The following is a 25,397-nucleotide window of genomic DNA, read 5'->3' as shown; positions in this document are numbered from 1 at the left end:
CGTGTATGTCTAAATTCTAAACACACATTTTCAAGCCTTGACTAAGTGAGAAAAACTTGAACCGTCAATAAAACCCCACAAAAAGGGTTACAGCAACTTTAGTACACAGTTTCTTTGAACACGTTGTTTCGGTTTAACGTGGTCCTCATATTGGAAATTTCAAAAATATTTCAATTAGTGAATTTTCTTAAACTGTCGTGCACATTCCCAAAAATATTGAAATGAGAAACTTTACGTGTGTACTTGGCTTTTGGCATATGTTCATTGATGCAATTCCAACCCCAACCCCCACCCCAACCCTTCAAGATAATAGATGTTTTTTTCTCACAAGAATTAAGGCAAATATAGTATGTTGCAATTAAATTGGAATATCCATATAATTTCCTTAGTGTATACTTTCTGAGTGTGAAAATAAACGGATCTTCTCAGTATTTTTGTGATTTTCTCAAGTATATGTTTCTATTTTTTAATTAAACTCTTCCCTGATTTTCCTAATACAGGAACTGCTCACTTAATATCTTAAGAGATATCCACTTTGGGGCAGGAAAACTTAAGATATATCGAACTAAATTATATGTTGAAATACTCTCTTCATATCCGTGTAAATTCTTACTTCTTTCTGTTATATTCATATCGTTCCTTACAACATAATTATACTTAATCATCACATGCATGAATCACTATCTGAGTCTCATGAGAGAGAGAGAGAGAGAGAGAGAGAGAGAGAGAGAGAGAGAGAGAGAGAGATTTGACATAAACACAATTTGTTGATAATTTTACCAATTACACTGGATTTATCGTCTTTGTTGCTAAAAAATTCATAAGTTATAGATGCAGACACATCTCCATGCTTGCAGATGAAGAAGGTAATATGTACATGTAAATAATGTGTTACATTTTGTTGATAAATAATCAATCTGAATATATGTACAGTTTGCCTACATGCCAGGACTATTTACATGAATTACTGTTCTCTGTCTTTCTCCAGAGACGTAAAATTTCATCGATCGGCTTTTGGAGCATACTCCAAATAGTACTCAGCGGAGAACGTACTCCAAAACTTTTATAACCTCGGTTTTTAAAGTCGTACTCAGTGGAGCACATACTCGGAGTACGGAGTATGAGTATGAGTTCGAGTATGAAAAAAGTTTTATAACCTCGGGGCCAGAACCAAAAAACGTGAGGGAGAAACCCTACTATGGGGGAAAAGCTACTATATAGTAGCTCTTCCCCCCGGGGAGAAAGGCTACTATATAGTAGGTTTTCCGGGGGGAAAAGCTACTATGGGGGAAAATCTGCTATACAACACCGGTACTTGTTAAATCAGACTGAAAATACAACCAGCACTAACCCTTGGATTGATTGCATTCGTCATGTTTTTAACTCATGTGGTTTATCAAATGTTTGGCATAGTCAGTTTTTAAATACTGTTAACCAAAAATGGGTTTTAACGGCAAGATAAATTTATTAAAAAGTGGCATGCTGATATAAATAATTCATCAAAAGGAGTAATACATAAAATCTTTTAAACAAATTTTGGATGTGAAAAATATTTAGATATTTTACCCCTTAAATTCAGAAAAATTCTTGGTAAATTTCGTACTTCAAATCAACATCTACCAGTTGAACTGGGAAGATGGGAGGGTATCCCATTAAATGAAAGATTTTGTCCTCTCTGTAACACAAAACGTATAGCCGATGAATTTCATTATATTTTAGAATGTGATGCAATATCACAAGTCCAGAACAAGTTTATAGACAAAAATGTTCGGGTAGACCAAATCTGTTAAAATTTTCGTATCTTATGACAACATGTAATATGAAATTGTTGAGAAAATTGTGTATATTTATAACAAAGATATGCGAGGTAGTCTTTCCTCCATGAATTTCATTTGCATAACTTTTCATAACTCTCTAACCCTTATATTTATGTATGTTTACCTCTGACCAATTTATAATTTATATGTATATTTTAATGTTATTTTTTGTCCTCATGTACCATATGTTTGAAATGGTTTTGAGCGAATAAATGAACTGAACTGTAAAAAAAACCATCATTATTAAGTATGACCGCATATATATATAAGAGGTTTACAAGAGAATGTGTATATGGAACGACATCTAACTAACTGTTTTGGGGAAGGTTGGGCAAAGGGTTCAAGGTATAAGGCTGAGGCGCGCCAAGGGCAAACAAAGGGTTCATGCATGTGTCGTACCCGAGAAGTTTCATAAAAATGTAATTCAAGTGATGATATCGGACGAGTCTTAACGATGGCAACAGTTTACATGATGAATAATCAGACATTTTTTAACAGAGTCGGACATGACTAGTATTGACCTCGGAACTCAGACTCTTAGTGAGTCGGATATGACCGAGACTGGTCGCCGTATTCCAAACTTGATATCGACAATTTTACTAAATAATAAATACATGTATAAATATATTAGAACAATGGGTAAATAATGACGTGATATGGCGGCATAAAGTAAACTGAGTAAAAAATTCATAGGTATAATGATAAACTCACTTCATTGACATTTTGAAGTACTAAAAATGAAAGATAAAGATGCACAAAAAAACCCCCGAAAAAACCCCCCAAACAAACAAACACAACAAAAAATAATAGCAAAACACAACGAAAACTGGAAGGTGTTGTATAAAGAGATTCACAGTTTCTGAGACATAGCACGCTGTCTTTGTTGTAATTACGTCGAGTTCAAATAGTGTCAATTGTTAATTGAATCAATCACCTTAATTATGTGTTCTTGATACATTGTAATAATGTTTTTAAAAAATATGGAGTACTGTAACAGTAGAGTCCAAAATTAAGTTACAGTCATAATTGACCCGCAGTGCATTTTGTACTGTGATTTAGATGAATCGAGCGAACCTGATTTTAATAGAAAATCCGTACAAGGAAAGCTATCTGTATCAAGACGACGTATTGATTATCTTTGTCGTGAAAAGATATCTAAATTACGGCGTCGTGGAAGGGCCAGATAAAAAAAATTAATCTTATTCGTTCGGACGAATTAGCTATTTGTTCGGACAAATAAGTTATTTGTTCGGACGTATTAGGATTTGTTCGGACGAACTAGGATTTGTTCGGACAAATAAGTTATTTGTTCGGACGAATTATGATTTGTTCGGACGAATAAGTTATTTGCTCTGACGAATTAGCTATTTGTTCGGACGAATTAGGATTTGTTCGGACGAATTAGGATTTGTTCAGACGAATGAGGATTAGGATTTGTTGGGACGAATAAGCTATTTGTTCGGACAAATAAGTTATTTGTTCGGAAGAATGAGGATTTGTTCCGACGAAATAGCTAGATGTATTTGTTCGGACGAATTAGGATTTGTTCGGACGAATAAGATATTTGTTCGGACGAATTAGGATTTGTTCGGACGAATAAGTTATTTTTGTTTGTAGAATATGAACAAATCAAATTACATGCGGTAATATGATCTTTACAGGTGTGTTTGTTGTTATTATTTGGAACAATTGGAATTCATTGTTTTCCTAGAGGTAAGAAAATGCCAAAAATGGATATCTCTATACCTGGTAACATTTAAGTAATGTGAAAGAGCTTTTAAACATGATGATAGTTTGACTCACTCAAATATAATAAAGTAAAATATTTGCATTTCCCAGTGTCTTTGCCTGTGATAACACTACGGATCGATTTTGTATATAAAACCCTAAACTTCAAAAGACGCCAAATTGAGGCGCCGGCAGGATTTGCTTATTTATATTTAAGTATTTAATCGTACAATCATGGCTTAAACTTTTATAAATATATAACTAATAAGGAATCATTCTTTGAATGTTATGAGGTGATACTTTCGGTCGGGGCGTGATCAGATCTATCTTAAAGTCCTTGGGGCTTTATTGGATTTGATCACGTTCCGACCGAAATTATCACCCCATAATACTCAGAGAATGATTACTTAATTAACAGCATAGAGTCTTTAGGTAAGCAAGTTTCTCTAAAACCACATGATACAAAGTATTTGTTGTTTCACTATCACTTCTGAGATTCAGCATTGTGTGAAAACACAAGAAAGGGAAAAGGGACACGTATAATAACTTACAAATGAGATGAAATTTATGTGGGAAATCATCATCTTTGAATGTGATGTACATGTAATCATTTTGTCAATAAAACTTTAGTATTTCTCTGATAGCACAGTGCGGAAACGGAAAAGTGTATGGATTTTATCCGCCCGAATTTCCCGTGGAGCTACAGTTTAGCAGCCAGATCTTTCACTGTAATTTTTAATGATATGCATCCCTTACCCCCTTCCTTCATAATTGGAGTAAATGTGCAAATTATGCATCAACAAACAAATGAAACACAATTTCACTCTCTGATGGTTCAGAGATGAAACACAATTTCACTCTCTGATGGTTCAGAGATAAACAAGGCAAAGAAGAAACGAAGAAACGAAGAAAAAGTACACATTAATTTTTCAATTTATTTCAATACTTTTGTTAGAATATGTTTTTAAAAGCAGTATTGAAGACACTCAAAGCGGTTCTCACTCTCTCTTACCTGTTTCTCATTGCTTTTAACAATGTTTTTGTGCCATTTTATGACTATTAATGCGCTAGCGATACATTTTATTACTGGCAATATATTGAACAATATTTAGATACTACGCCAATAAACTGAATATATAAAGCACCAAAAATGGCTAACGACACGAACAATTGATCTTGTCAAAATGTCGCGACAACCAGTCCCTTCTTCAGGACAAAAGAAATGAATTACATAGGTAAAAAGGGTAAAAACAAAGAAAAAAAATCTAGCATTACAACTAACACCACTAAAGAAGCTTTAAAGTGCATCATATATATATATATATATATATATATATATATATATATATATATATATATATATATATATATATTGTCGCCAGATATTGCATGGCTAACACCTGCACACTATGTCACCATTAGAGAGAGAGAGAGAGAGAGAGAGAGAGAGAGAGAGAGAGAGAGAGAGAGAGAGAGAGAGAGAGAGAGAGAGATAATAGAGAGATAAGAGAGAGAGACTGAGATAAGAGAGAGATGACAGAGAGAGAGGTGATATTTATATATATTGTCGCCAGATATTGCATGGCGAGAGAGTTCAAAACATATTTTACATCGATATCTGATGTCTTATATCGACGAGATCCACCTAAACGTCGATATTTTGCTTCGGGCAGGCCTCTATTTAAAGATAAATGCCACAGAAACTAAGAGATTCCGGTGAATTGCATGTAGCCTCCACTTTACAATGAAGTTCATGCATGATTACTTGTTAATTTGTTGTGATATGTCCTTGAAAGCGTCGGATGGGAATCATGAGAAAAGGGAAACCTTGGTGCAGTGTTTGCGCAGTCTCAACCTTGAGGTAAATTATTTTTGTAATATATGGGTATGAATGTTTTGCACAGTTTTTTAAATTTAATAACTGGTGAATTTTTGTTGTCTAAGATGAAAAATGTTGTGTATGAATTATCATTTGATATTTGCGCTTTGTTTAACATGTAGTTTATACATTACAGTTTTAAAAAAATTGGAAAAAAAACCTTTGTAGGCTACCTCTGTTACGAATTACTTCATTTCTGTTGGATTTCTCTCCAGTTATCCATAGAAAATGATGATGTTAGAGACCCAAAAAGCGATACACAAAAGCGACATATCACCTCTGACCAAAAGAAATATCTTGATGCCCAAATTGCAGCGAGGTCGATTGTCAACCCGAGTGCAGCCAATATGAGGAAAATGGTAACGAAGTTGGATGGTCAAAAATTTAACCATCAGATCAACGTCATGTTTTTAAATATGATCGATTTTTCCATAAACTATTGTTTAGTAAAGAAAAAATCCATTTATTTTACCTTTTAATTGTGGGTATTTTCGTATATTTTTATAAAAAGCTCTTCTTCTGAAGGAGATCAACACAGTCTAAAAATGGCCGCGACCATCGAGCTCTCTTAATTGCTATTAATAGCAACCACAAAGATCTATATGCCGGGACAATTTAACTTCTTCCTTGGCTTTCAGAACCCCTCGGGGTCAAGAACCAATATTTGCATTCACTTTCTTTCCCTCTATTAAATTGCATTGGTTGATTTGAGTGATATTTACGCATAACACATAAGACCCATTCACCAAATCTGGTGCGTATGAATACATTCAGTATTCCTTCAGTTTTCCTCGAAGAAGACTCTTCTCGCGACTTCAAACCGGATCACGACCTGATATTATACTTATACTGATTAATATTTCATTAATGTAAATAAATTTTGACGGTTCATTGAATTCAATTGATTAATTTCTTAGTGTACCAAAAGTAAATTCATTAAATCACAGAAAGTAAAAAAAAAATTGTGTTATTAGAATTTAAAGTCGTCCGATATCGCACTACGTCATAATACAGATTTTACAATGTTGGTTCGACTTTTACAAAGCGTTTTTGATACCCGGTATTGATTTTGCTCTACATCGCTGTTGTAAACAATGGCAATAATAGAATGGTAATATGTTTTACGGTGTAACAGTTTGGAGGGCGAAGCCAATATCAATGAGGCTAGATATGCCCTTTCATTATCTCTGGTTTGTCATTTCATATACAAGCCCTGATATGCTATAGACTATAGTCTGTCCCAAGCTATTGTTTCCATCACATGTTGACAATTTTTATGGAAACATACTCAGCTAAACAAAAAGTACATCCTTCATTAATTAAAACTTTATCGCTTTTTTTCACAGGAACGAAAAACTAACTTCTTATGGAGATTTTGATTATCTTTTTTTTCATTTGGAAGTTTCTTGGAACACCTCACACAATTTTCAAATGCTATCATCCAAATCTTATTTTATATTAATTGCTTAATATAAATATTTATAGATTTTTATTTCAACAGCCGCTTTTTTTAGCCGAACAAGTCAGAGAGAGAGAGAGAGAGAGAGAGAGAGAGAGAGAGAGAGAGAGAGAGAGAGAGAGAGCGAGAGAGAGAGAGAGTGGGGTATTCAAATATAAAAACCTGTAAACAAATATTCATTCTGAACCAGTATGTAAATAAATATTGTTTAAACACTGAAATATTTCATCTTTGTAAGCCAAGGGTTTCTGATCCGCGCCGCTCCTGCAGATCACACACCCTTGGCTAGCGAAGGTATTTATGAATAACTAATAATGAAGCAAAAAATCTTGGGACAGATTTTAGCTGCATTTTTGTTGTTGTTGTTATTTTGATTCTATCATTATACTTGTGTATTATTTTGATGTCTTATTGACTAGTCTGAAGTAATTATACATATATTGGATAATACCTGGCTGCAGCTACATGTAGTGTCTACATCGCAGATCTCTGGATAATTTCTCAGCTTGAAGTATTTTAACTTTTTACTCCCTTATTTTAAATGTATGCATAAAACATGAATTAAAGAGTAATAACGTATTTTTAAAAAAAAAATAAGAAAATCAATTTATCTTGAGAATATTTCACTTGTATGGACAGATATTAAGATTATTTTTGGTCCCTAATTTCACTAAAATTTGTCACCCAAACACTGAATTATTAAACATTCAATGATTGATTTGTGCATTAAAACTAGAGAATTGAGATAGTACCCTAGCTAATTCACATCATAAGGTGCAAATGATGACCTTCATGTATATTGTACATACCGGGCTGTATAATTTAATCTGATTTTGGCTGACAAATGTCTTACATTTAGTGTTCAATGCATATAAATTGTGATTGTGAATGCAGATCAGTACTCTCTATTATAAATAATTTTAAGTATTTATAATGCATATTACTCCAAATGATTTCCCTATTTGCTTTATTTTTATGGCGGTTTGTGAGTACTTTGAACATTTATTGTATTTTTAATCATATACAAATAGTTTACACATTTGGGGGGGGGGGTGAATAAGAATGGGGAAATATTTTACAGTGTGTCTGTCAAAGATTAGGATGTCTACAAAATTAAATTTTGATTATCTTTTGTTTTATATTGAAATAGTTATTGGTCGTAACTTCACTTTTTTTTTGATTTTGATAATTAATTTGAATTCTTGGTACGAAATGACCTGGGTATGAGTATGTTAGGCTACGATTTGAGATGAAAACTAAAAACGAATTTTCAAATTGAAATTTGGAGAAAAATTGTATTTGGTGTTTTAAAATAGTAATCAGAAAGCAAATTTAATTCAAATACATGATGTTATATTTAATAACAATGAATTAAAACTGCTTCACTGTTGAGACATGCTTTTTGTCAAATCAGATGTCCTGAAATTCATTTGATCGGATCTTATGCAACTGTTGAAAGTTGTAGGAAACGAAAATTTGTTTTCTTAATTAGGAATTAATTTTTCAAGAACACACTAGGTAAGTTTGAATGTATTTATCACTCATTAAACAAAGCATAATAATACATTACATCACCAAACGTGAAGTTAGTACGAGATTCGAATTCAACATGGATTCCGGTGATGTCACTGCGCGTGAAGTTATTCTTTTTTCCTCCATCTTGGAAAAGTTTTTCAACTTCATAGGTTTAGAGTGTAATTTCTATTTTTAGACATATGTACACGTGTTGTCTATAGGGAGAGCTTCGCTCTCACGGGCCCTTCGGGCCCGTGAGAGGGCTTCGCCCTCTAATATATGTATTCTCTGAGAGATAGAAATGATTAATGTTGAGAAACTCGATTCTGTTAAAGAAAAATGAAAAACGAAGTTTCTGATTAACCAGGATCTCAGGTATGCTTATATCTTCTTTGCTTTGACCCCCCCCCCCCCCGAATTTTTCTTTTTCTTGTACTAAAACCGGTTTAAATTTAGAGACAGAGGCTATTTCGAATTTAATCAATCGTCAATTAATTAATGTTTAAATGATATCTAACATTGTTGACAGATCTGTGCAGAAAACTGTAGCAAAATGTGATTTTTACGAGTTTTTTCGTCAGGGTCTACTTGGTTTAGAGCTTATAGCGTGAAAAGTATTCCGTCAACATATAATTTATTTTACCAAATCTTTTTTTTAAGATGTCAATCTGTAGAATAAACACCATGAATTTAAGTTTGAGTCAAATAGTAAAATAGTAAAAAAATTACCAAACGCGATACTAGCATTGCATTTTTTGTATTCTATTTTGATACATCAGGTCCATAAAGCGTACTTACTTACAAAAATTGCGCAAAATTATTGATAAGATATGGCTTAAATAAATATTTATACTCTATTTTGTATGTTCAGTTCTAATTTTCCCAAAGTTGGTAATTAATTTTAGGAAAAACGGACGTCTGGCAAATTTCATAATTGTCAATAAATTTCGCAAGGGGGTGTACCCGTCTGAAAGTTGATAACAAACAAACAAGCATGTAAATATACATATTTTCTTTTGTATATGTATTGCTAGAATGTATATTTATCATTTAAAGCTAAGCTTTTAATGATTGAGCCCATTTAGTGCCGAGTATAGGACTACCTTAAAACGCCGTGCACTATTTTTGTCAGCATAATTCGGCTGTTCCAATGGCTCTTCCGTTAATTTCGCAATAATCGTTGAATAAGTCGGAGCTTTTTAAAAACAAATGATATTTGCGGGAAGGAAATAAATTTTAAAAACGTAAATATAAGCATACATTATTTAAAAAAAAAAGATGTGGTCTCATAACTGCAACGGTGTGTGCAAACAAATTATCTTAAGTTACAGTCATAATTGACCTGGAGTGCATTTTGTACTGTGATTTAGATGAATCGAGCGAACCTGATTTTAATAGAAAATCCGTACAAGGAAAGCTATCTGTATCAAGACGACGTATTGATTATTTTTGTCGTGAAAAGATATCTAAATTACGGCGGCGTGGAAGGGCCAGATGAAAAAAAAATTCGGACGAATTAGCTATTTGTTCGGACGAATTAGGATTTGTTCGGACGAATTAGGATTCGTTCGGACAAATAAATTATTTGTTTGAACGAATAAGGATTTGTTCGGACGAATTAGCAATTTGTTAGGACAAATAAGTTATTTGTTCGGACGAATAAGCTATTTGTTCTGACAAATAAGTTATTTGTTTAGACGTATTAGGATTTGTTCGGACGAACTAGGATTTGTTCGGACAAATAAGTTATTTGTTCGGCCGCAATAGCTATTTGTTCGGACGAATTAGGATTTGTTCGGACGAATTAGGATTTGTTCGGACGAATTAGGATTTGTTCGGACGAATTAGGATTTGTGACAATGGCGGCTGTTTTCCGCGACACCTATCGGGATGAAATTCTACTAGGGGAAATAACTGAAAAAAGTCGTCTATATAACTCCTTTGATACTATGCGAAAAAAGATGAGTATTGAATGTAATAGTGACAAACCGACAGAAGGCATAATAATACATTACATTATAATACAGTCGAATGTTTTGCTCCGAGGCAGGTGCGAAACATCAAGGTGCGAAACATCTCAGGGAGAAACAGAATAGGTGCAAACCATCCCGGGTTCCATTAATCAATGACGCATATTGCTTCCCAAAAAACGCCACCTGGCGTTTATTTGTGCGTCCGCTTGTTTCATGTTAATGTATGTCCGTTTTACATTTATGTCTGTTGGTTTTACTTTTTGTGTTTGATTTGTATTTAAATATCTTTGGTTGATTTTATGTACATTTATTTTGCAAAGAAGACTGTTGGTTTTGCACTTACGGTCATTGCATGATAATATTATTTTAGATTGCTGAATTTAGTTTATCGTTGATGCCCTTTCCGCTGCCCATACATTCCCACCAGCAGTTAATGTGACATGTAACTAGAATGGAATGTCAATGGATCAGTATTATTGTGACCTATTTTTTCTTGCACTCGGGAATTTCTTGTTTATGAGTTTGAACATTGTGTGTGCAACATAAATGAGCACACAAGGTGCATTGATCAGCATCCTGGTTTTTAAAAAGTGCCTTAGGTCTGTTATTCTTCTGACAGCATAAACAGAACCGGCGTACATACATTACTTATTTTAAGTGATATCTTCTTACTGAGGAAAGCTGTGTCTAAACGTTTTTCAGATATCACTATACACATCAAACAGACACATTTGAGCCCTTGATAATTTTTTCATGTTCACTTCCTTTAATGATGAAACCAAAATTATGAAAAGTTCACTCCATTGTTAGGCATTATAACCATGCCGAAGTTCGCAGCCATTACGCTAACGGCCAATAAGGAAAATCATCAAAGCACTGAGAGTACTCGAACAGAAAATATATTTTACTTTATCATCGGCATACTTTAATTAATATCAAGATGATTAATGCATCAATAATTTGTAGGAGCATTGACAATTTCGGAGGTGCTAAAGATCGGCTAGATAAGAAATAAAAATACGTCTAGTGATCATAATCAAGGGAGATATAAACCCCTCGGAACCACCTGGGTATACCTGTACAGCCCTTTGAGACCTGGAAATACTAGCCCTATAGGTCTCCTGCACTGCGCTGTAATTCGGTTGATGTACATAAAGAAAAAGGGAGACAACGGCCCACCATTCACTACAATATTGTTGTGCAAACTTTGAAAAAAAATGACAAAGTTTTAGTGAGTTGAACATACACATTTAGATATGATACCTCAGACGCTTGTTATAAATAGATACTAGAAAGTTCGTGTGATCAAAGTCAAGCTAGGGGGTATAAACCCCTCAACGCTTTTAGAAATAATCTCTTTTTAACCAGGCTTTGCAACGAAAAAATCTGGTGATTGAAATTGTGAAAATTGCGGGTGGATTTGCGGGCGGGCGGGTGGGCGCCATAAGAGTACCCCTACAGTTTTAAAGATAGGAAATTGTTCTTTTGCAGATCAATTGTACATATATCAGAGGCGTGCATATTACTCGGATTTTGATTTCTGATTATCAATGAAAAAATACCAGCTTTAACACTTAGTCATTTTTGGGCAAAATATTGCATATAAGATACTCTATTTCTCTGGATACGATAGGTAGTGTTTATCAATTCAGGGTTGACGTGGATTATAGATACAATTTACAAAAAAAGAAAACCGGGTTTGCTGTCACAATGACAGCTTTTCACTTTTATTATATTCAATTATTGTTAATTATATATCTATGATGTGAGGTACTAGTACTCTTCACCAATTACTCTAAAGAAAGTCCATTCATGATCACAATTTCAACAATACAACAAATGTTTAGAACATCGATGTATATGTATTACGTAGAAAAAAAAAACAAAATTAACGTCAAATTATTTTTTGTCAAAAATCACTTTCTCCCAGAAATTTAAAAAAGAAGTATTCACATTCCTTAGTTATCTGCTTCCTTAGTCTTTTTCACGAAATATTGACACTTAATTCACTAATAAATATTGCTTATATCATTGGGAGTTGATTTTAATCAACTCTCCTATGCAGTTACTCTGGCAAACCGAAACTGAAACAGTGTTTGGACCTAAGCACAAATCATCACCGCTGACAAGAGTTAGTTCTTGGAAAATAATCGATAAATTCGATGTAATGTACGCTGAAGCACTTTTTTTTAAAGGAAACCTATTTCTAAATACCTAAGAAATAGTCAGATTTTAAATAGTACGAACAATTTTGAAGTTTTTTGCTGTCGTATGTATTCCTACGCCAGAGTTAAATAATCGGCTGTCTCCGTACATCTCCGACAACCAGAGAGTCAGTCTATATTTAGAGGTCGCATCATCGAGCTATCACGTGACCTGGTATCTCTTACTTGTCGGAGATTAACGGAGACAGCCGAGCACCTGGTTGAACGAGACTAGAGTTCATTATTGGTTGGATCCATACACTGTTTGGAATATTTCGAATACCGATAGATAGTTTGATGAAATAAATTCTATTTTTAAATATTACACAACATGATTCATAAGAGGTTTTCTCGAAATTCCTGTCGGAAAAGTCCGAGAATCCATAGTATAGATTATAAACTACTTGCCAAGCAAAATAACATATCGTTGATTTTAAGATAGATAATAATCGATAAAATCAACTCCCGTCAGTACTTCAGTACTTTGATTTTAACAAATATTCTTTCATGATTATTGTTCGTCAATTATCACACAATATCCTCTGAGAGAGAATGTTAATTACTCATTGTGTATGAATTTGTTTTTCTTCTGTTTTCTTTTTTTTTAATTACGGAATGGCTTTGCAACAGTAGCAATATCTGTACAGATTTCTAAACACACACGTGTAGACCTGGCAATTTGTTGCCGATGCAATTGTAAAATCGCTATAAATAAAGTCAGCAGGCTGTGCATAAATTTTGTAAATCAAATATGGTTTTTAAATAATAAAGTTATATAAAATGTTGTTAAGAATTATTCATGGTAAAGTATCAAGTACGGTTTAGCAGATTTCTACACAAAAGCAGCGTCATTTCCCGCCATAAGTCGACGAGAGAAGAGATGTAACTGTTGACAATCAATAAAACTGTTTGTGTGTGTTTGCTACGGATATGCAAAATTATGTACAACTATTTTTTTTTACGAGTTCGGTGTTCATAACTTCAAAATCAGCCGAACAGACGGAAATTCAAGTAATTGCAATGTCACATATCTTGAATACAGGGTAAACCATTTCTATTCTTGTTTACAACAGGGGTCATTTTTTCTACGGGGGTCATTTTTCTTCATTTTAAACATGAGAAAAAAACTCCTGGGTCTTTTTTCTTCAGAAAAATCCAATTATTCTACAGCAAAGGGGTGGGGTCATTATTCTACGTCGAAAAATAACCCCCGGTCATCATCTACAAGCGTCATTATTCTTCTTTACACCGACCGGACTCTTGTTAAAATTCGAGCGACTTACTGATTCAGTCCTGACCGAGGAAGTGCATGATGCATTAATATTTTGTTTTCTTAAAAATCAGGTGAATGGCTGACTAGTCCTTGAAAGGGGAAGTGCATGTTGCATTTGGTTTGTTAAAAGTCAGGTGACTTGCTGATTCAGCCCTGACCGAGAAAGTGCATGATGCATTTGTTTTCTTAAAAATCAGGCGACTTGCTGATTCAGCCCTTACAGAGGAAGTACATGTTACATTTGTTTTGTTAAAACTCGGGCGACTTACTGAATGAGGATAGTGTTCCTTTTTTGTTTGTAAGGGACAGGCGTCTTTTTTGTTGTGCTTGACTTAAGCTCCTTCGCAACTTCACCTTCGTACTTTTGCACATAATTTGAGGTAAGTCATTCTAATAATTACTGTTTACTTAGTCTTATTGCAAAATCCATTACGAAACATAGATAAACTTTCGAGAATTAACCAGTTTTTTCTCTTTTTTCTTAATGCATTCACGAGTAGATGCCATCACATCTGAAAAATTGTATTTACTAAAAAAAATTTAATCAATGAAGGTAAAATTAAATTGAATATCTTATTATATCTTATTCTTTTAGACGACAACACAAAGAAATCAGTTATTATTAATATAAACATTTAATCAGGATTTGGGATTTGGAAATTAGATAAGTTTAAGAAAAAATGATAAATCTAAAAACAAACAAGTTATAGATATGTAGCATTGACATAATTTACTTATTGACGTATTAGCTTTCATAATTTCTTGATGTTTCTTGTGAACGAATTTCTGCTGCTTTATTAATATTAAGTGAGAATTATACATCATTTAGAGCATCCTGATGGCAGAGTGGGTATCAACGACTGGAAATACAATCCCAGATAATGCGATACGTGCTGGGTACGATATTAACAAAAAGGCTTTGTTTATTGCCCGGGCTGTAGTCTCGGGCGAAATGACCCCCGGAAAATGCGGAACCCACCTCGAAGGGGCACACATTCCTTTCGCTGGCAAAGAGCATATTATCCAGAATTACGAGGTTCTAGTCTACCCGATCAACGCCTTGGGGTTCTTAGACTGGCAACAGGCATCCAATGGTGACGTGCCGGGTAACGCCATCGACACAGCCAGCGGCATCTACGTAGGACGGGTTCTTTACTCCGGAAGTCTGATTCCTTGCAAGATCCATACCGGCTTCAAGGTTGCCTACATGGGTTTCGCCGGTAAAGAACACCAATCAAAGGAATACGAAGCTCTGTATAAAGTCATTTAGTTGGAGGAGATGACGAGCAAAATAACTTGAACGCAAAACTAAGTGAACTCTTATCGCATTTTACTGTTATTCTTTATTTTTAATGAAATATTTCAACGCTGTGAAATAAGTTCTTTCTCTAATAAATTTCTGATTTTGCACCATTGTAGTTTGGTTATTGTTCTTTTAGCATTTAGTGGGACCATTTGGGTACCCTTCCTCGCGGCCAAACGTTTTTGAGGCCATTTAATTGTACCGAGATACACTGCACATGAATAATGCTGTAAAAACATAAAATACGTAAACTTATGCAATTGCAATCAACAAATACAAAATATTTTTGGAATATCCTGAACTCTTCAAAAAGGGATTCTAAGAGCCCGGTAAATACCAAAGATATGTTTGATTTCATTAAAAATATAAATGAAGGTAATCTGTCCTCTGATAGCGTTACTTTTCACGAACCTCAGGTAGATGGAAGCTCTAACGAATTACTGAACTGCGAAATTAACGAGTCGGAAATAAACGACGCTATAAAGAAACTAAAAAATGGTAAAATCTCTCCAAGCTATGATAATATTGTTAATGAGCACATTGCCTCTACTTTGAATACATTCCTAACAATTTATAAGTTGTTTTTTATTGTTGTATTTGATAGTGGGCTGGTACCAGAGGAATGGCTAGTTAGTATTATTAAACCTATCTATACTACTATATTAAAATACTAGACTCGAATTTTTGGTCTTTAATACCGAGAAATCGGAAAAATACTGTCTTTTGTTTTATATATTTTAAACATCAATGGTACTTGAAGATTACCAGTTTGATTTTATTTTTTCTCAGTTAAGCTTCGCTAATTAATAATCAACGAAAACTCCTTAAAAAATCCCGGAAATCACCTGGATTTTTTGGATTTTACAATCTTGCGCTTGTGCAATACATTCACGCTAACGGGATCTTTAGTTTATGTTTCCAAAATATCACATCTGCATGAATAAACTCAGAAATGATAATACAAATACGGGTAAATTTTCATTGGACTTTTGCTTTATAGTCTGTTCATATATATTTATGATTTCTTATGAGAGAAAGTAGAAAATAACAATAAACATTTCAACTAAGTACTTACTTTTGTCTTCGTGATGACAAAAAATATTTGATTACATGCAAAAAAGTTACATTATATTTGTTATGAGTGTGAAGATAGAATATGTTTTATCGTAAAAAATAATGTCCTACGGACCCAGTTTTACAAAGAAATTGCGTGTATGTTGGTGAAAAGGTGTTGAATTCTTCCATTCTATGGATTAAAACTTTTAGTTGAAAGGTATTTGCAGTCTCAAAAAGGTTTGTTGTGATGAATTTGACTGTTATTTTCAAGGCAACTTCATTATCTTTCTCCAAAATCGTTCCGGAGCGATTCTTCAATTTTCTGCTACATTACGGGTATAAGGGAGGCATTATAACTGTGGTGAAAGCCTTTCCCGAGACACAGTTAGATTATTCAAACTAAGGAAAGTGTAGTGAAATTAATAGCATTATTGTAGGCTGATAGCTTTGTTATGTAAATGTCAATAATAAGGTGTGTCGATATACCTATTTCCTAAATGTCCGATATGCAATGTCAACCTGTGCACGGACGGGTCAAAGTCTAGTATATAAGAACAAAGGTGATCCCACTTCTCCTGAAAACTACCGGTCCATCACGTTACTAAGCTGTTTGGGTTAATTATTCACGTCCATTTTTAGTAAGCGTTTAGAATTGTATTCGGAAAAGATAGAACTGATCTATAATAACCAAGCGGGTTTCAGGAAAGGTTTTTCTACTTTAGACCACATTCTCACTTTACAATTTTTATCCAATACGTTGATGAAGTGTAAGAAAAAACTGTTCTGCCATTTTATAGATTTCAAACAGGCGTTTGACACAGTTTGGAGAAATGGTTTATGGTACAAGCTCTTAAATTATGGTATTAATGGTAAATATTTTAAACATATTACTAATATGTATATAGGTATTAAATCACTCATCAAGATGAATGGCACGGTGTCTGACTTTTTTCTTTTAATGTTGGAGTCCGCCAAGGAGAAAATTTGTCACCATTTTTGTTTTCATTGTACATAAATGATTTAGAAAATTATCTTGTTGAAAAAAATATTGCTGGTCTGCAAAGTTTTACCACATCAATAGAAAATGAATTATGTAATATATAAAACTGCTTGTACTTCTATATGCAGACGACACTGTTATCTTGGCGGAATTTGGCGATAATTTGCAGAACGCACTGAATGAGTTTGAATGTTATTGTAAAGAGTGGAAATTAAATGTTAATATAGATAAAACAAAAGTATTAATTTTTTCCAAAGGACGAATGTGTAAAAGATGTTTTTTTTCTAACAACAGAGTTTTAGAAATTGTTAAAGAATTTAAGTACCATGGCATTATATTTTTAAGAGCTGGCTCTTTTTTGAAAGCCAAACAACATTTATGTGACCAAGCCCAAAAAGCAATGTATGGTGTCATCAGAAAAATTAGACAATTTAATCTACCAGTTACATGTCAGTTAGAACTCTTTGATAAAATGGTTGTACCTGTATTGCTATATGGTTGCGAAGTATGGGGTTTTGAAAAACTTGATGATATTGAACGTGTTCACTTATAGTTTTTAAAGCACATTTTATGTTCAAAAAGTAGTACTCCAAACTATATGGTTTACGGAGAAACAGGTCGTTTTCCTTTATCTGTAATTGTATTTCCTAGAATGGTATCATACTGGTGTAAATTAATTTCTAGTACTAATACTAGCATTACAACTATATTATACCGGTACTTGTTAAATCAGACTGAAAATACAACCAGCACTAACACTTGCATTGATTGCATTCGTCATGTTTTTAACTCATGTGGTTTATCAAATGTTTGGCATAGTCAGTTTTTAAATACTGTTAACCAAAAATGAGTTTTAACGGCAGTTAAACAGAGATTACAAGATAAATTTATTAAAAAGTGGTATGCTGATATAAATAATTCATCAAAAGGAGTAATGTATAAAATCTTTTAAACAAATTTTGGATGTGAAAAATATTTAGATATTTTACCCCTTAAATTCAGAAAAATTCTTGGTTAATTTCGTACTTCAAGTCAACATCTACCAGTTGAACTGGGAAGATAGGAGGGTATCCCATTAAATAAAGGATTTTGTCCTCTCTGTAACACAAAACGTATAGCCGATGAATTTCATTATATTTTAGAATGTGATGCAATATCACAAGTCCTGAATAAGTTTATAGACAAAAATGTTCGGGTAGACCAAAAGTGTTAAAATTTTCGTATCTTATGACAACATGTAATATGAAATTGTTGAGAAAATTGTGTATATTTATAACAAAGATATGCGAGGTAGTCTTTCATCCATGAGTTTCATTTTGCATAACTTTTCATAACTCTCTAACCCTTATATTTATATATGTTTACCTCTGACAAATTTATAATTTATATGTATATTTTAATGTTATTTGTTGTCCTCGTGTACCATATGTTTCAAATGGTTTTGAGCGAATAAATGAACTGAACTGTAAAAAAAAAAATCATTATTAAGTATGACCGCATATATATAAGGGTTTTACAAGAGAATGTGTACATATGGAACGACATCTAACTAACTGTTTTGGGGAAGGTTGGGTAAAGGGTACAAGGTATAAGGCTGAGGCGCGCCAAGGGCAAACAAAGGGCTCATGCATGTGTCGTACCCGAGATGTTTCATAAAAATGTAATTCAAGTGATGATATCGGACGAGTCTTAACGATGGCAACAGTTTACATGATGAATAATCAGACATTTTAAAACAGAGTCGGACATGACTAGTATTGACCTCGGAACTCAGACTCTTAGTGAGTCGGATATGACCGAGACTGACCGCCTTATTCCAAACTCCATATTGACAATTTGACTAAATAATAAATATAAGTATATTAGAACAATGGGTAAATAATGACGTGATATGGCGGCATAAAGTAAACTGAGTAAAAAATAATAGGTTTAATGATAAACTAACTTCATTGACATTTTGAAGTCCTAAAAATGAAAGATAAAGATGCACAAAAAAAAAAAACGATTAACATAACAAAAAATAATAGCAAAACACAACAAAAACTGGAAGGTGTTGTATAAAGAGATTCACAGTTTCTGAGACATAGCACGCTGTCTTTGTTGTAATTACGTCGAGTTCAAATAGTGTCAATTGTTAATTGAATCAATCACCTTAATTATGTGTTCTTGATACATTGTAATAATGTTTTTAAAAAATATGGAGTACTGTAACAGTAGAGTCCAAAATTAAGTTACAGTCATAATTGACCTGCAGTGCATTTTGTACTGTGATTTAGATGAATCGAGCGAACCTGATTTTAATAGAAAATCCGTACAAGGAAAGCTATCTGTATCAAGACGACGTATTGATTATTTTTGTCGTGAAAGATGTCTAAATTACGGCGGCGTGGAAGGGCCAGATGAATTTTTTTAAATTCTTATTCGTTCGGACGAATAAGCTATTTGTTCGGGCGAATAAGTTATTTGTTTGGACGAATTAGGATTTGTTCGGACGAATTAGGATTCGTTCGGACAAATAAGTTATTTGTTCGGACGAATTATGATTTGTTCGGACGAAAAAGTTATTTGTTCGGACGAATTAGGATTTGTTCGGACGAATTAGCTATTTGTTCGGACAAATAAGTTATTTGTTCGGACGAATTAGCTATTTGTTCGGACAAATAAGTTATTTGTTCGGACGTATTAGGATTTGTTCGGACGAACTAGGATTTGTTCGGACAAAAAAGTTATTTGTTCAGACGAATTATGATTTGTTCTGACGAATAAGTTATTTATCCGGACGAATTAGGATTTGTTCGGACGAATTAGTTATTTGTTCGGACGAATTATGATTTGTTCGGACGAAAAAGTTACTTGTTCGGACGAATTAGGATTTGTTCGGACGAATTAGCTATTTGTTCGGACAAATAAGTTATTTGTTCGGACGAATTAGCTATTTGTTCGGACAAATAAGTTATTTGTTCGGACGTATTAGGATTTGTTCGGACGAACTAGGATTTGTTCGGACAAAAAAGTTATTTGTTCAGACGAATTATGATTTGTTCTGACGAATAAGTTATTTATCCGGACGAATTAGGATTTGTTCGGACGAATTAGTTATTTGTTCGGACGAATTATGATTTGTTCGGACGAATAAGTTGTTTGTTCGGACGAATTAGGATTTGTTTGGACGAATAAGTTATTTGTTCGGACGAATTAGGATTTTTTGGACGAATAGCTATTTGTTCGGACGAATTAGGAATTGTTCGACGAATTAGCTATTTGTTCGGGCAAATTAAGATTGTTCGGACGAATAAGTTTTTTGTTCGGACGAAAAAGTTTTTGTTCGGACGAATTAGGATTTGTTCGGACAAATTGCGTATTTATTTGGACGAATTAGGATTTGTTTGGACAAATTAGCTATTTGTTCGGACGAATAAGTTATAAGTTTATATGAGGAGTAATTTAGACTATCTGCTCTGGTAATGATGTAGATGAAAGGAGGGGGGGGGGGGGGTCAAGCCACCCCTCTCCTTCAAATGATAAATTGCTAACATTATAGACATTGGTGTTATATTATCTGACATGTATGCAATATCTGACATAGTTTGCTGTCAAGCTCAATTTTTAAACTCTATCTATCTAAAGGATTGGAGTTATATTATCATATGGTGCCATGGGTTATCGATAGTCTAAAACTAATGTTAACCCTAATGGTTGTCTCTTTAGTCAACTTTGAATCTATTTCATTTATAAAATCAGACATAGCATCAAAAATCGTCGATACAAAATCAAAGTTAGTCGTCATCATATGCAGTTTCCATCTATAAATAATCTGGATGCTGCATTCGACCGATGAAAATAGGCGTCAGATGTTTCATGAACAATATTTTTTACGGCGGCGTGGAAGGGCCAGATGAAAAAAAAATAATCTTATTCGTTCGGACAAATAAGTTATTTGTTCGGACGAATTTGGATTTGTTCGGACGAATTAGGATTCGTTCTGACAAATAAATTATTTGTTCGGACGAATTCGCATTTTTTAGAACGAATTAGCTATTTGTTAGGACAAATAAGTTATTTGTTCGGACGAATTAGCTATTTGTTCGGACAAATAAGTTATTTGTTCGGACGTATTAGGATTTGTTCGGACGAACTAGGATTTGTTCGGACAAAAAAGTTATTTGTTCAGACGAATTATGATTTGTTCGGACGAATAAGTTTTTTGTTCGGACGAATTGGCTATTTGTTCGGACGAATTAGGATTTGTTTAGAAAAGTAACTTATTGGTTCGGACAAATTATCTGTTTGTTCGGACAAATAAGTTATTTGTTCGGACAAATAAGTTATTTGTTCGGACGAATTAGGATTTGTTCGGACGAAATAGCTATTTGTTCGGACAAATTAGGATTTGTTCGGACGAATAAGTTATTAATAGTGGTACATGTATGAGAGAAAGAGAGAGAGAGAGAGAGAGAGAAAGAGAGAGATATGTCATAAATGTGAAAAGTCTGATCAGTTTACATTACCATGCGCGGATCCAGAAAAATTTACCATGGTGGGGGTGGGGGGGGGGGGGGGTCTGAGAGATAATTTTGTTTGCGGGGTGGGGGTCCAAGCCCCCCCCCCCCCCCACCCCGGCTCCAGTTCTGTGTATAGCTGTATGCCAACTCTAGGCAGCGCAGGTTTTTTCTTTAGTAACTATAAGTCTTTTTTCGCGCAATGCCAGAAGAAATGTTTCCAATAGTCATATTTATATGATTCCGCAGGTGGATTTCGATTGTTGGTGTTTATATTCAAAATTTAGTCATTCTCCTGTTTACTTGGGACACTGGACATACGAAATTATCTTTCGCAATAATCATACAATTGATCATAACTGATTAAATCAAGTTCTGGGGAAAATAATTGGACGATTTAAGGTGAAATAAAAGCTTACAAAACAATTGACAATTTTATACAATATTTATAAAAGGTTGTATCTCATTTTTCTTAACTATTATTGAAAAATATTGTTTATGAATCATACTATCGGAAAAATCTGACGCCTATTTTCATCGGTCGAATGCGGCATCCAGATTATTTATAGATAGAAACTGCATATGATGACGACTAACTTTGATTTTGTATCGACGATTTTTGATGCTATGTCTGATTTTAAAAATGAAATAGATTCAAAGTTGACTAAAGAGACAACAATTAGGGTTAACATTAGTTTTAGACTATCGGAAACCCATGGCACCATGATAATATAACTCCAATCCTTTAGATAGATAGAGTGTGAAAATTGAGCTTGACAGCAAAATATGTCAGATATTGCATACATGTCAGATAATATAACATCTAGGTCTATATTATGAGCAATTTATCATTTGAAGGAAAGGGGTGGCTTGACCCCCCTCCTTTCATCTACATCATTACCAGAGCAGATAGTCTAAATTACTCCTCATATAAACTTATAACTTATTCGTCCAAACAAATAGCTAATTCGTCCGAACAAATCCTAATTCGCCCGAACAAATAGCTAATACGTCCGAAAAATCCTAATTCGTCCGAACAAATAACTTATTCGTCCGAACAAATCTTAATTAGTCCGAACAATTACGTAATTCGTCCGAACAAATCCTAATTCGTCCGAACAAATAACTTATTCGTCCGAAGAAATTTTAATTCGTCCGAACAAATAACTTATTCGTCCGAACAAATCCTAATTCGTCCGAACAAATAACTTATTCGTCCGAAGAAATTTTAATTCGTCCGAACAAATAACTTATTCGTCCGAACAAATCCTAATTCGTCCGAACAAATCCTAATTCGTCCGGATAAATTATTTATTCGTCCGAACAAATCCTTATGCGTCCGAACAAATAACTTATTCGTCGATACAAATCCTTATTCGTCCGAAGAAATAAGTTACTCGTCCGAACAAATAAGAATTATTGATTTTTTCATCTGGCCCTTCCACGCCGCCGTACTAAATACCACATTGTTTAAAAGATACGGAAAATGTTTCTGTTATCACACAAAACAAACAAAGATCAAATAAATAAACATAGTCCTTAAGTACTTAGTATTAAGTAGTATGGCACTGTAAACTGGATAGTCGTCGTCTTTTTCAAAAATTTACATGTGGTGTATATTTACCCTTATGTTTGGAGTAGATATCTGTGACGTTAATTTTTATGACAAGCGTCAAAACTGATCACGTCGTTAGTACACGTTATCACGTGTTTTGAATAGATTAATTTTTGTAAGATTCAAACCACGTGATACACTCTTCTTAAACAAAATTATCATACATGTATGTGATAAACATGTTCTAAATGTTGTAGAAAAAAAAACCGGTTTTTATGAAATATTTTGGAAGTTTATAAAAGTGCAACACGTATACATTTAATGTAAATGCCTTTGATTTCACGTGACGTGCTTTTGTAAAAGATGAGTATGAATGTGTTGAATTCTTGTCGTGTAACCTGCATATATAACACTCGGGCAATAACAGCAAAAACACTTAAAAGTTTGACTCAGTTCATTGGCATGATGCACATTTTGCAGGTTGATTGTTTCTTTAGTTAATTTAACCTTCAACTTTGCACATTTTCAATTAGGAACGGAAGTGTACATTTTTGGATATAGCGCTGTTTGCCGAATAGAGTAAACAAATTGAACATGTAGGTTTGCGTACAGTCGAAAATAATTTGAGCGTAATTTTAATCAAATTGATTTAAAAAGCTTAGTTTTGGAACAATTTAATACGTTGCAGTAATTGACTGGCTCAAGTATAGAAGTTGTACATTTTCTTTTCACAATGTAATTTTTATGTGAACAAATTGATGATCGATGCCCAGGGACACATGTTTTTCTTTTTCTCTTTTAACGCAATAAACATTTTTGTTTGAAAGTTAGCATATTAGGCAGATATCTATTCAACAAGGAGCACTTTGTTTTAGTCAAAAGAAATGAGAAACCTGTATGTGAACATTGTTTTTATTTTAAATTTTGTACTATTTTCATCCAATAAAATATTTTGACAAAAGAAGTTTTAAGAGTTTAAATGTGAAATGAAGACTACATACTTAATCTAGTGAACAACCGTACACAAATTGAGTTTATGTCTTTCGAGAAATCAACTGGTGACTTTTTCATCTAATATGATAAAAAATACTGTTTGCAACGCTACCTGTTCTCTCGCTTCGTCGAACAGCGCTAGCGTTACTCAAAATTGGATATTGCGCACAGTTACGAGAGAGAGAGAGAGAGAGAGAGAGAGAGAGAGAGAGAGCAAATGTGAAAGTGCGAAGTTGCGAAGGCGCGGTAGTAGTATCGATGATTCGCTTTTACTACTATGCACTCTCGCCTTCGCATTTTCGAGCTTAGCTGTTGTGTCTGCACTTTAGTTCCTTTGCAACTTTGCAATCAACCTATTGCTAGTAAGTGATTCTTTGTGGTCCTGTTCGTTATATTGATCATTTAAAGGTTCTCCGATCCTCAGCCTCAAAGTATTTTTTCATCCTAAAAATGTTATTTATCCTTCAAACTTTATAAATGAAATAAAATGAAAAGAGATTTTTTATGGTACCCATGCATTTTACGAAGTTTTTGCAATTTTGGCCGCAATGAATATAATGGAATAAATAAAGTATACAAGTTGAGATCAAATTAGAAAAAAGGTTGTATTGGTACAACGGTGGTTCGAACTTCTTTACCTTAAGGTAGTAAGTCTCCATGGAACTACTAAGACAGGCAGTTCGTTGAATGACTTATTGAAATATTAACTCTTTTTGACAAATTTAATTTTAAATTTAAACTACATGCTAGGCAGATTTATTGTACGGATAAAAATTTCGGACAATTTAGAGTTATCGAACATTGCTGAGGATCGACGATCGTTAAGCTTCGAAACAAATAACTGATTTACTTTGTATTATATCATAGGATATGAAATGTTCTTGCAATTTTTCTTGTTTAACGATGTAAAGGCTCGCAATCACTATAAAGTGAGACTACTCGAAATGTCAACTACAACGTTTTCTAGGTCACGGAAAATTCGGATTTCGTTTTTTGACCTTTGTAACCGTATTATTCGCATTTTTCACATAATTTCAATGATATTAATGTCTGGACAGTGTGTAAGCCAAAGTATGTGTTGATGCTGTCATTCTGCTCTGTTTAATTGGGCCTAGAAGTCTGGTTATCTTTTTTTAACAAACT

At 33.7% G+C, this 25,397-nt stretch overlaps 1 protein-coding gene across 1 annotated transcript; it reads left to right on the top strand.

Moving 5' to 3' along the window:
• Positions 1-14,043: 14,043 nt before the first annotated feature.
• Positions 14,044-15,261, top strand: LOC128170771 (natterin-3-like). The gene is made up of 2 exons (XM_052836544.1): positions 14,044-14,228; positions 14,678-15,261. Exon 2 carries the CDS (start codon positions 14,687-14,689, stop codon positions 15,116-15,118), a length of 432 nt encoding a protein of 143 aa, XP_052692504.1. The 5' UTR covers positions 14,044-14,228; positions 14,678-14,686; the 3' UTR covers positions 15,119-15,261.
• Positions 15,262-25,397: the final 10,136 nt, after the last annotated feature.

This window comes from Crassostrea angulata, chromosome 1, assembly GCF_025612915.1.
Source record: "Crassostrea angulata isolate pt1a10 chromosome 1, ASM2561291v2, whole genome shotgun sequence".
Classification (NCBI taxonomy): domain Eukaryota; kingdom Metazoa; phylum Mollusca; class Bivalvia; order Ostreida; family Ostreidae; genus Magallana; species Magallana angulata.
Note: the sequence above shows the minus strand (reverse complement) of the source record. Positions and strands in the feature narration are given on the sequence as shown.